The sequence below is a fragment of the Pseudophryne corroboree genome, chromosome 2, assembly GCF_028390025.1.
Source record: "Pseudophryne corroboree isolate aPseCor3 chromosome 2, aPseCor3.hap2, whole genome shotgun sequence".
Classification (NCBI taxonomy): domain Eukaryota; kingdom Metazoa; phylum Chordata; class Amphibia; order Anura; family Myobatrachidae; genus Pseudophryne; species Pseudophryne corroboree.
The window spans coordinates 553,189,791-553,202,099 of NC_086445.1; the positions used below are offsets into that span (position 1 = coordinate 553,189,791).

The 12,309-nt window shown below is 46.3% G+C and overlaps 1 protein-coding gene across 1 annotated transcript in view; it reads right to left on the bottom strand.

Moving 5' to 3' along the window:
• SF3A3 (splicing factor 3a subunit 3) overlaps positions 1 to 12,309 on the bottom strand; it is a 132,174-nt gene that overhangs the window by 86,560 nt on the left and 33,305 nt on the right. The window contains exon 9 of the mRNA XM_063954331.1: positions 6,885 to 6,953. Coding sequence (XP_063810401.1) covers positions 6,885 to 6,953 — 69 coding nt within the window. The remainder of the gene's footprint in view (positions 1 to 6,884; positions 6,954 to 12,309) is intronic.

Consider the following 12,309-nt stretch of genomic DNA (forward strand, 5'->3'; position numbering starts at 1 on the left):
AACCACTCCGGTTCTCTAGCTGGGATCTGCACTACAACACTGCAATCCTGATTACATGGGATGGGATCTTCCTGAGAAGATAAATCCTCTGCAGTATATGAGACAGAGTCTCTAGACATGTTTGCTTGTACACCCCACATACACACATAGGGGGTAATTCCAAGTTGATCGCAGCAGGACATTTTTTAGCAGTTGGGCAAAACCATGTGCACTGCAGGGGGGGCAGATATAACATGTGCAGAGAGTTAGATTTGGGTGTGGTGAGTTCAATCTGCAATCTAATTCGCAGTGTAAAAATAAAGCAGCCAGTATTTACCCTGCACAGAAACAAAATAACTCACCCAAATCTAACTCTCTCTGCACATTTTATATCTGCCTCCCCTGCAGTGCACATGGTTTTGACCAACTGCTAAAAAATTTCCTGCTGCGATCAACTTGGAATTACCCCCATAGTACAGGGCAGACAGTTTCCTCCCCAAGAATGGCAGAGAGACACGGACACTGGAGCCAACCCACACACAGCGCTATATAGGTATAGGGAGACCCTTAACCAGCGCTGACTGTGTCCCTTAATAGGTGACACAGTCTTACACAGCCTCCCCTCCCTTCTACAATCCCCTGGTACCGTACAGATAGCTGGAGTTGCTCTGGAGGGACAGCTCTTCCACTGGCAGCGTGTCTGCAGGCAGGAAAATGGTGCTGAACGCTGCTGGGTCCGCTCTGAGGAGAAGCTCCGCCCCCTTAATGGCGCTGTCATCCCGCTCTTCCAAGATTATACTAGCCTGAGGATTTTGTGCTGGCTGAGATCCGCAGACCCCTCACAGCGCCGCACTTAAGTACCGCTGAGCCTCCCCCGGAGCGCAGTTGGTACTGCAGTCCTACCCTGTAGCCGCCATCTTCACACCAGCCCCCCGCTTGCTAGGGGGGGTCGTGACTCGCTCGCCACAAACTTCAGCTCTGCAAGGGGGTGGCGGCATGCTGCTGGGGTGAGCGTTCCCCTGCGGTGGGGAGCGATCTAACCCCTCTAGAGCTCAGTATCCAGTTAGTGGAGACAGTGGCTCAGACCCCGCAGGGCGGACACTGCTCCCCCCATCCTCAGTCCCTCGCTGCAGGGAGGCTGTTGCCAGTAGCCTCCCTGTAAAATAAAAACTTTAAAATAAACTTTTACCAAGAAAGCTCTGTAGAGCTCCCCTAGCTGTGACGGTCTCCTCCGGACACATTTTCTAAGCCGAGTCTGGTAGGAGGGGCATAGAGGGAGGAGCCAGCCCACATTGTTAAACTCTTAAAGTGCCAATGGCTCCTGGTGGACCCGTCTATACCCCATGGTACGAACATGGACCACAGCATCCTCTAGGACATAAGAGAAAAGGATTTACCGGTAGGTAATTAAAATCCTATTTTCTCTTACATCCTATAGGACACTGGGAAACCATTTAGTCCTATGGGGAAGTACCAAAGCTCCCAAACCAGGTGGGAGAGTGCTGAGGTTCCTGCAGAACTGATTGACCAAACCGAAGGTCCACAGAGGCCAAAGTATTGAACTTGTAGAAATTAGCAAATGTATTCGAACATGACCAAGTAGCTGCTCGGCAGAGTTGTAAAGCAGAGACACCCCGGGTAGCCGCCCAAGAAGAACCCACCGACCTAGTAGAGTGGGCCTGTACAGATTTTGGAACCGGCAAGCCAGCTGTGGAATAAGCATGCTGGATAGTAAGCCTGATCCAGCGTGCAATGGACTGCTTTGAAGAAGGCCCCCATTATTATCTTATTGGGATCATAGAGAACAAACAGCGAGTCAGATTTCTCGTGGCGAGCTGTTCTCTTTACATACACCTTCAAAGCCCTCACAACATCCAAAAACTTTGAAGTAGCAGAGGTGTCCGTAACAGCCGGAACCACAATAGGTTGGTTGATGTGAAATGCAGACACCACCTTAGGAAGGAATTGCTGACGAGTTTGGAGTACAGCTCTGTTTACGTGGAAAATTAAGTAGGGCCTCTTGTGAGACAATGCCCCTTGCTCCAACACACGTCTCGCTGAAGCCAAGGCCAACAGTGTGACTGTCTTTCATGTAAGATATTTAATATCTACCTCCTGTAACGGTTCAAACCAGTCCGATTGGAGGAACTGCAGCACCAAATTGAGATCCCAAGGTGCCGTAGGAGGCACAAAGGGAGGTTGGATGTGCAGAATACCTTTCAAGAACATCTGGACATCAGGAAGAGAAGCCAATTGTTTCTGGGGAAAAAATTGACGAGGCCGAAATCTGGACTTTTATGGAGCCCAGACGTAGGCCCACATCCACACCCAACTGCAGAAAAAGCAGGAAACGCCCCAGATGAAATTCTACCGCAGAATATTTTCTGCTCTCGCACCAAGAGATGTATTTCTTCCAAATACGGTGGAAATGTTTAGACGTTACCCACTTCCTGGCTTGGATCATAGTCGGGATGACTTTGTCAGGGATGCCTCTCCTGGCAAGAATCAGCCGTTCAACTTCCATGCCATCAAACGTAGCCATGGTAATTCTTGATAGAAGAACGGGCCCTGTTGCAGAAGATACTCGCAAAGAGGTAGAGGCCACGGCTCTTCGAGGAGCATCTCCAGGCCCTTCTTGGCCAGTACGGAGCAATGAGAATTGCTTGAACCTTTTACCTTTTTATTCTTTTCAGAGTTCTTGGGATCAGAGGAAGTGGAGGAAACGCGTACCATCTGATATACCCATGGAGTCGGTAGAGCCTCCACTGCCACTGCCTGTGGCTCTTTCAACCTGGAACAATACCGCTTGAGCTTCTTGTTGAGATGAGAGGCCATCATGTCAATCTGTGGATATCCCCATAGACTTGTCAAGCACCTGAACACCTCCGGGTGAAGGCCCCACTGCCCCAGGTGCAGGTCGTGTCTGCTGGGGAAGTCTGCTTCCCAGTTGTCTACTCCCGGAATAAAGACCGCCGACAACGCCACAGCGTGTTTATCTGCCCAGAGAAGAATTCTTGACACCTCTGACACTGCTACTCTGCTTTTCGTTCCTCCCTGTCTGTTTATGTACGTCACTGCTGTCATATTGTACGACTGGACCTGAATGGCCCGATCTTGAAGAAGATATGAGGCCTGCAGAAGGGCGTTGTATATAGCCCTGAGTTCCAGAATGTTGATTGGAAGGATGACCATCTTCCTTGAAACTGCAACCCCTGGGTGACTGCTCCCAAACCCCTGAGGCTTGCATCCATGATTAGCAGAATCCAGTTTTGAATCCCGAACCGTCGGCCCTCGATCAGGTGAGAAGTCTGTAGCCACCACAGAAGGGAGATCCTGGCCTTTGGCGACAGACGGATCCTCTGGTGCATGTGAAGATGTGATCCGGACCATTTGTCCAACAGATCGAGCTGGAAGGGTCATGCATGAAACCTTCCATACTGAAAAGCCTTGTAAGAGGCCACCATTTTTCCCAGAAGGCGGATGCATAGGTGCACCGATATCCGTTTTGGCTTCAGGACATCCCGGACCATCGACTGGATTACCAATGCCTTTTCCTATGGAAGAAACACTTTCTGCGACTGTGTCCAGTATTCCTAGAAAAGGGGGCCTCCGAGTTGGCTCTAAGTGAGATTTCGGAAGATTCCTAATCCAGCCGTGATCCAGGAGTAGTTGGGTTGTAAGGCCAATGCTGTTCAACACCCTCTCCCTGGACGGAGCCTTTATCAAAAGATAGTCCAGGTAAGGAATTAGGTTTACTCCCTGCTTGCGAAGGAGAAACATAATCTCTGCTATCACCTAGGTGAACACCCTCGGTGCCGTGGAGAGACCAAATGGGAGGGCTGGAACTGATAGTGACAGTCCTGCAGTGCAAACCAAAGATAAGCCTGGTGAGGCGGCCATATCGGAATGTGAAGGTACGCATCCTTGATATCCAGAGACACTAGGAATTCCCCCCTCCTCCAGACCTGAGATCAACGCTCTCAGAGACTCCATCTTGAACTTGAACACTCGTACGTACGGGTTCAATGATTTTAGATTCAGAATCAGCCTTACCGAACCGTCCGGTTTCGGTACCACAAACAAACTGGAATAATACCCCTTGTATTGGAGATGAGGTGGATGACCTGCGTTTGTACTAGTTTTTTGAATGGCATCCTGTAAGGTTATACTTGTCTCCTGTGAAACTGGTAAGCCTGATTTGAAGAATCTGTGAGGTGGGAGTTCCCGAAACTCCAGTCTGTAGCCCTGGGAAATAAGATCTATGACCCAGGGATCCTGGCATGAAGTTATCCAGATGTGACAATTTTTTTAGTAGGGCTTCGACCTGCCAGTCATCTAGGCATCGCGGTCCACTGTCATGCTGAAGGCTTTGCGGAAGCAGAGCTGGCGCTCTGTTCCTGAGAACCGGCAGTTGCTGGTTTTCGTGGTTTACCTCTAGTGCCTGTAGAAAAACCTCTAGTTTTGCCCTTAAACTTGGCAGTCCGAAAGGACTGTAAATTAGGACCTTAGCAGGCCTTCCTTGCTGGGGGAGCTGCAGAATGAAGATACGTGGACTTATCCGCAGTAGCTTTAGAGATCCATTTGTCTAGTTCATCTCCAAATAAGGCCTTCCATGCTTTCCCTGCAATCCGCGTACGCAGTCCACTGGCGTAACCATAAGCCCCTGCGTGCTGACACTGCCATAGCTGTGGTGCTTGCATTAAGCAAACACTTCTTTTATGGCTTCCACCATAAAATTTGCAGATTCCTGTATATGTTACAGAAGTAAAACAATCTCCACCTGATGCAAGGTACCTAACCCCTCAATTAGGTTACCCGACCATTTGGAGATGGCCTTAGCAATCCACCCACATGCTATAGTGGGTCGCTGAGCCACCCCAGCAGCTATATACAAAGATTTGAGTGTATTCTCAATTCTACTATCAGCCGTATCTTTTAGAGAGGCTGCACCCAGGGACAGGCAACACTATTTTCCGCGACAGCCTGGATACTGATGCATCCACTATCATGGCTTTTCCAATTTTTTCCTATCCTCCGGAGGAAAAGATGAGATTAACCTTTTAGGGATCTCAAATTTCTTATCAGGATTAACCCACAGTTCCTCAAACAGTAGATTTAGTTCCTTTAACACAGGAATAGTGGCAGAGGATTTATTTTTTATATTAAAATAAGAGATTCCTCAGTCTCCTCTGTTACCCTATCAGGGATATGCAGAATCTCTCTAATAGGTTCTATGAGAGCCTCTATTCCCTGTGACAGAGTAGCCTCCCCCACCTCTGAGTCCACCTCCCCCTCCTCCATGGCTGGACCATCATCAGAGTCAGACTGCAGGATATGGGCCAAAGGACGTTTTTGCGGACAAATGGCAGGGGACTGTGATGCTGGTTTGGGTCACCGATTGTCTTAAGTATTGCGTCTCTTTCTCATTGCGGGACAATTTAGTGGAAATATTGGAGATCATTCCCCTAATAGAATCCAGCCAAGCTGGCTCTGCCCCGCTAGCTTGGGAGGGTACACTGCACCGAGTACACTGTAGTGAATCCCCCTGAAGAGGAACAGTGTGCTTAACATGAAACACACTCTTTGTATGACATACTGTGAAAGTGACAGCACACACACAGGAACAGGTTAAATGCACAATTAACCTACAAAGAGACCTTTCAGAGAGACACAGAGATAGCCTGCAGCCAGCACAGAGCGCCCTTACTGCTAATGCCAAGCTTAGACGGGTCGCAGACTAAGTACCCAGATTGGGGACCTAGTACACTAGTAAGCGCTCCGCCCCTGCTATGACCCCTAGTGCCGCTGAGGTAATATGGAGTCTCTACGGAGAAGCTGCGCGTCCCTGTCAGTCAGCATCTGTGTCCACTGCAGAGGGAAAATGGCGCTGGTGAGCTGCTGGATCCATTCACAGTGAAGCCCCGCCCCTCCAATGGCGCGCGGTCTTCCCACTTTTTTATACTGGCGGAGGTAATTTTAGTGCTTAAAATTAAGTCAGGTGCCTTTTAAGTCTGTAATGCCAGTCTGGGTACTGTGTACATTCGTAGTGTACTTAGACTCCGTTCACTCCCTCAGAAGTGGTGTGTCTGCACTGTGTACCTAGTCTGGAGAGACATCCACCCCCTGTAGAAGCCGTGCATCTCCGTACCCTAATGCCGCCATAATGGCCGGCGAACCGCTAATTGGGACGCCAGCTTAGTACTCACCACTCTATCTTCTGGCTCTGTTAGGGGTGGGGGTGTGCTGCGGGAATGTACGCTTGCCGTGGTGGGGCGTGCAAATAGTTCCCTCAGGAGCTGGTGTCCTGTCAGCTGGGAACGGGACCATTAACCCTTCAAGAGGTTGGGCCGTTCCTTCCTTTCTTCCCCCCCCCCCCACCAAGTCCCACAAAGCAGGCAGGCTGGTGTCATCCAGTCCTTCCTGAAAATAACAAATAGATAAAATAAATGCAGAAAACTCTTCAGGAGCTTTCAGCGACATGACCAGCTCCTCCGGGAACATTTTCTAAACCGAGTCTGGTAGGAGAGGCAGAGAGGGAGGAGCCAGCGCACACTATCAAATTCTTAAAATGCCCATGGTTCCTAGTGAACTATACCCCATGGTACTTAATGGTTTCCCAGTATCCTCTAGGACGTAAGAGAAAGAAAAAAAAATTCATGCCAGAGTTGTAATGAAAAAATGAATTGATAATGCAACATGCTTTACTTTTGTATTTCTACATACTATTCCCTACTAATTAATGTCAGAAAGATTCTAGATTTGTTTTTTCCTCCTATTAGTATTACAAAATGGGAAACATTTAATAAGTTGTACAATTATAGTAGACCTCACATTATTACCTTTCACCATGACCCACATAAGAAAAAAAATAATTTAATGATTCATAGTGGCAAAAGGAATCTTACCTCCCAGGATGAAAAGGCAGAGAGGTCCAAATGAGCCCCTGCATGTGTAAGGGCACTGCTAGTTTCTTTCTGTAAGTCACAAAAGCTAAAACGTTAGTAATAATAATAGTAAGAGTAATACTAATAATAATAATAATAATAATAATAATAGTAACAACAACTAAATATTTATCCCTCCAGAAATTCAATAATTTCAGAAATCTCCTCAAAATCACAATATATTAATAAACATTAATCTATTACCTGAACTGTCCATCTTTTAATGCGGGCATTAATAGTAATAATCATGCTTAAAATCAGTAACAATACACCAAATTTAACAGAACAGTACCACCTTGTGGTCATACTGAAATATAAGTATGGAATGAAGTATCCTATTACAAAGGATAACAACCCTTTATATATTGATCTTAACTTTGGAGAGATCAATTCAATTACAAGCGATATTGAGAAAAGGGAACTACCAGCTTATTCTCACAATGCAAGCACCCATAAGATGTAAAATTCAACGGTGGCACGTGGATATCGTGACAATTTAACTAAAAGAAGCAACCTAGAAGTGCATGAAAAAGTGGGGAAATTATCCTGAGACCACAACTAAGACAGCTTTAACCATATATAAGGCTGTTAGTGGCCATAAGCTAAGTATTAGAGTTTTTTTTAAAAGGTGTGTGTTGGTTTTTACATTTTTAATTGGTGGTGGAAAAAATATGACACCCAGCAAGTCTTTTTCAGAAAAAAAAAAAAAAAGAAGAAGGTCTATACAGTATGTTGACAAAAATTTTTTTTTTATATATATATATATATATATATATATATATATATATATATATTTATTTTTATTATTATTTTTTATTTTTTTTATTTTAATTAGGCTTTTCACGATTTTATAAAAGTTTGTAAATTTTAACTTCACTCCCACATCATTCAATATTTTTAATTTAAAAAATTACATCACTGGCCAATTTATACTAATTTAACCCCCTCCAAAGTTTTCATTATTCATTGGAATTTTTTTTTTACCAGAGGTTCTACCATGTGTCCTTTTTCCCTACCTTAAAATATTGTCTACCTTAGCACAGGAGGTGCAAAAATAAAAAATATAAAAAAGGAGGATTTTGGTACTTACCGATAAATCCATTTCTCTGAATCCACTCGGGGACACTGGAACTCTTCATACAGCTAGGGTGTGAAGTATATGTAGACCGGAGGTAGCACAATCTAAATGACAAATTTAGCCACAGCTGGCTCCTCCCCCTTCACGTCCCATAATCCTCAGTTTTAAAAAATTTACGGAGAGAAAAGGGAACATGAAATTTAAGGCCCAATAGAGAGGAACCAACCATAGTAACAAGTCAAACAGCAAGCAAGAACCAGTAACCTAATAATGAAAACCGTTTGGACTAAATTTAACCAGAACACGCAGGTTGACATCACCGAGGCAGGCGTCCAGTGTCCCAGAGTGGATTCAGAGAAATGGATTTAATCTGTAAGTAACAAAATCCTCTTTTCTCTTTCATCCACTAGGGGACGCTGGAACTCTTCATACAGCTGGGGACGTCCCAAAGATACTCCCATGGGTGGGAGTGCTGTCCAAAGCCTGCTGAAATCAAACGTTTAAACTTAGTATCCCTGGACGTAACATATCGAACTTGGAGAATTCAACGAACGTGTGTGTCGATGACCACGTTGCAGCTCTAGTGGAGGCGCCTTTCGCCACCGCCCAGGAAACACCCACTGATCTGGTGGCATAAGCACCTAGCCGAACTGGTAACCTCTTTCCACTAGAGATAGAAGTCTGTCCTATGGTGAATCGTATCCTATCTGGCTAGAGTCCGTTTAGAAGCCAGCAAACCCTTCTTGGGCCAATTAAACAGAACAACAAGGTGCCAGACTTTCTAAAAGAGGTCGTAACCTGTACCTAAACCATTAAGGCTCTAACTTCATCCAAAGCCAAGCCCCCTTTAGCAAATCCCTGGAAGGAAGTGACCACAATAGGCTGGTTAATGTGGAAACCTGAAGCCACCTTAGGGAGAAACTCCGCCTTTGTACAGAGCTCCGTTTTCTCCTCAAGCAAGGAAGGGACATTTTCACGATAGAGCTCCCAACTCACAGAGACCCTTCCTGCCGACACCAAAGCTAAGAGCAGGGTAACGTTCCAGGATATATATTTAAGACCCGTTTTCGCCAAAGGCTTGAAAACTGCAGATTTAAAAAATTAGAGCGCTCAATTTAGATCCCACGGAGCCATGGGAGGACAAAAAAAAAAAAAAAAAAAAAAAAAAAAAAAAAAAGGGTGGTTGTATCCTCAGCACACCTTGTAAAAATATCTGAAACTTCTGTAAAGGACGCCAGACGTTGCTGAAACCGAATAGATTGCAGAGACTTGTATCTTCAAGGATCCCAATTTCAACCCACCACCTAAATGTTTTTGGAGAATACCGCAAAACTCTATTAAGGCGGAACTCTGGAATTCCATCCTTTAGACTGACCACAGTTCATGTACTTCTTCCATATTCTGTAATAATGTGCCACAGTGACTGGCTTTCTTACAGCTAACATAGTGGGGATAGCCAATTTTTAGAATCCTTGTCTCAAGAACCACGCCGACAAACAGACTGTTCAGGTCTGGGTGAAGGAATGGGCCTTATGACAAAAGGTCTTCTCTCTGAGGAATCCTCCAAGGATTCTTCTACCATTGGTCCCCTCAGGTCAGAGTACCAACTTCTGCGAGGCCAATCTGGAGCCATTAAAATCCCCCATGCTCTTTCCTTTTTCCACCTTCTTTAACACTCTTGGTAAAAATAGGATTTTACTTACCGGTAAATCTATTTCTCGTAATCCGTAGAGGATGCTAGGGACTCCGTAAGGACCATGGGGATAGACTGGCTCCGCAGGAGACATGGGCACTTTAAGAAAGAATTTAGTTCCTGGTGTGCACTGGCTCCTCCCTCTATGCCCCTCCTCCAGACCTCAGTTAGAGAAACTGTGCCCAGAGGAGATGGACAATACGAGGAAAGGATTTTGTTAATCCAAGGGCAAGATTCATACCAGCCACACCAATCACACCGTATAACTTGTGATAACTACCCAGTTAACAGTATGAAAACAACATATCATCAGTTCAAGACCGATGCAACTATAACATAACCCTTATTGAAGCAATAACTATATACAAGTATTGCAGAAGAAGTCCGCACTTGGGACGGGCGCCCAGCATCCTCTACGGACTACGAGAAATAGATTTACCGGTAAGTAAAATCCTATTTTCTCTAACGTCCTAGAGGATGCTGGGGACTCCATAAGGACCATGGGGATTATACCAAGCTCCCAAAAGGACGTGCGATGCGGATGACTCTGCAGCACCGATTCAGCAAACATGAGGTCCTCCTCAGCCAGGGTATCAAACTTGTAGAATTTTGCAAAAGTGTTTGAACCCGACCAAGTAGCAGCTCGACACAGCTGTAGTGCCGAGACCCCCCGGGCAGCCGCCCAAGAAGAGCCCACCTTCCTAGTGGAATGGGCCTTGACCGATTTTGGTAACGGCAAACCAGCCGTAGATTGCGCTTGCTGAATCGTGTTACAAATCCAGCGAGCAATAGTTTGCTTTGAAGCAGGGGCACCAATGTTGTTGGATGCATACAGGACAAACAGCGCTTCAGTTTTCCTGACTCTAGCCGTTCTGGCTACGTAAATTTTCAAAGCCCTGACCACATCAAGTAACTCGGAATCCTCCAAGTCACGTGTAGCCATAGGCACCACAATAGGTTGGTTCATATGAAAAGAGGATTTTGGTACTTACCGATAAATCCATTTCTCTAAATCCTCTAGGGGACACTGGAGTCCTATACAGTAGGGGTGTGAAGCCTTGAACCGGAGGTGTGGCACAATCTTAAATTAGCATGGTCTGCACAGCCGGCTCCTCCCCCTTCACATCCCTCATCCCTCAGTTTGAAAAATTTGACTGAGAGAATAGGACATGACACTATAGCCGAACCGTACAACATATCAAACAGCGGCCAAGAACTCTTAACCGAATAACTAACGCTGTTTGCACGAACTGTTTAAACAAGAACTTTGAACACAGCAGGTTGACAGCACCGAGGTGGGCGTCCAGTGTCCCCTAGAGGATTCAGAGAAATGGATTTATTGGTAAGTACCAAAATCCTCTTTTCTCTTTCATCCACTAGGGGACACTGGAGTCCTATACAGTAGGGGACGTCCCAAAGTTTCCCCCCAGGGAGGGAGTGCTGTCGGTGGCCTGCAAAACTAAACGTCCGAACTTAGATTCTCCGGACGCAAAAGTATCAAACTTGTAAAATTTTGCGAACGTGTGGGCTGAAGACCACGTTGCCGCTCTGCAAAGTTGAGTAGTGGAAGCACCACTGGCAGCCGCCCACGAGGCACCCACTGATCGGGTAGTATGAGCACCCACCTGAACCGGCACCTGTTTTCCACAGGAAATATAAGCCTGCCGAATGGCAAGTCTAATCCATCTGGACAAAGTCTGCTTAGAGGCCGGCCAACCCTTCTTTGGCCCATCATAAAGAACAAACAAATGGTCCGACTTTCTGAAAGATGACGTAACCTGTACGTATACCCGTAAAGCTCGGACAATATCCAATGACACGTCCTCATCTGTGAGACCCTGGAAAGATGGGACCACTATTGGCTGGTTTAGATGAAACCCCGACACCACCTTCGGAAGGAAGTCTGCTCTTGTACGGAGTTCCGCCCTATCCTCATGAAAAACTAAGAAAGGACTCTTACAGGATAAGGCTCCCAACTCGGAAACCCGCCTAGCCGAAGCCAAGGCAAGTAATAACGTGACCTTCCAAAAAAGATATTTCAGGTCTGTACTAGTCAACGGCTCAAAGGTCGGTGACTTCAAATATTCTAACACCAAACCTAAGTCCCATGGTGCTGTGGGAGGACGAAAATGGGGTTGAATCCTCAGAACACCCTGTAAAAAGGTTTGAATCTCTGGCAAGGATGCTAGCCGCTGTTGAAAATGGATGGAGAGAGCCGAAATCTGAACCTTCAAAGAGCCCAATCTGAGTCCTCCCTCTAGACCGGCCTGAAGGAACAGTAGAAGTCGCGATAAATGGAAGTTTGATGAATTCCATCCCCGTTCCTGACACCAAGCCATGTACCGTCTCCAAATCCTGTAGTAGTGCCTGGCTGTGACCGGCTTCCTAGCGGCAATCATTGTAGGAATGGCCGTTCGTGGGATCCCTTTGTCTCTTAAGATCCGGGTTTCAATAGCCACGCCGTCAAACGCAGCCTGTTTAGGTCGGGGTGCAGGAACGGTCCCTGAGATAGAAGGTCCTCTCTCTGAGGTAACCTCCAAGGATCCTCCGCCAGTAACCCTCGCAGGTCGGTGTACCAACTCCTGCGGGGCCAATCTGGTGCGATTAGAATAACC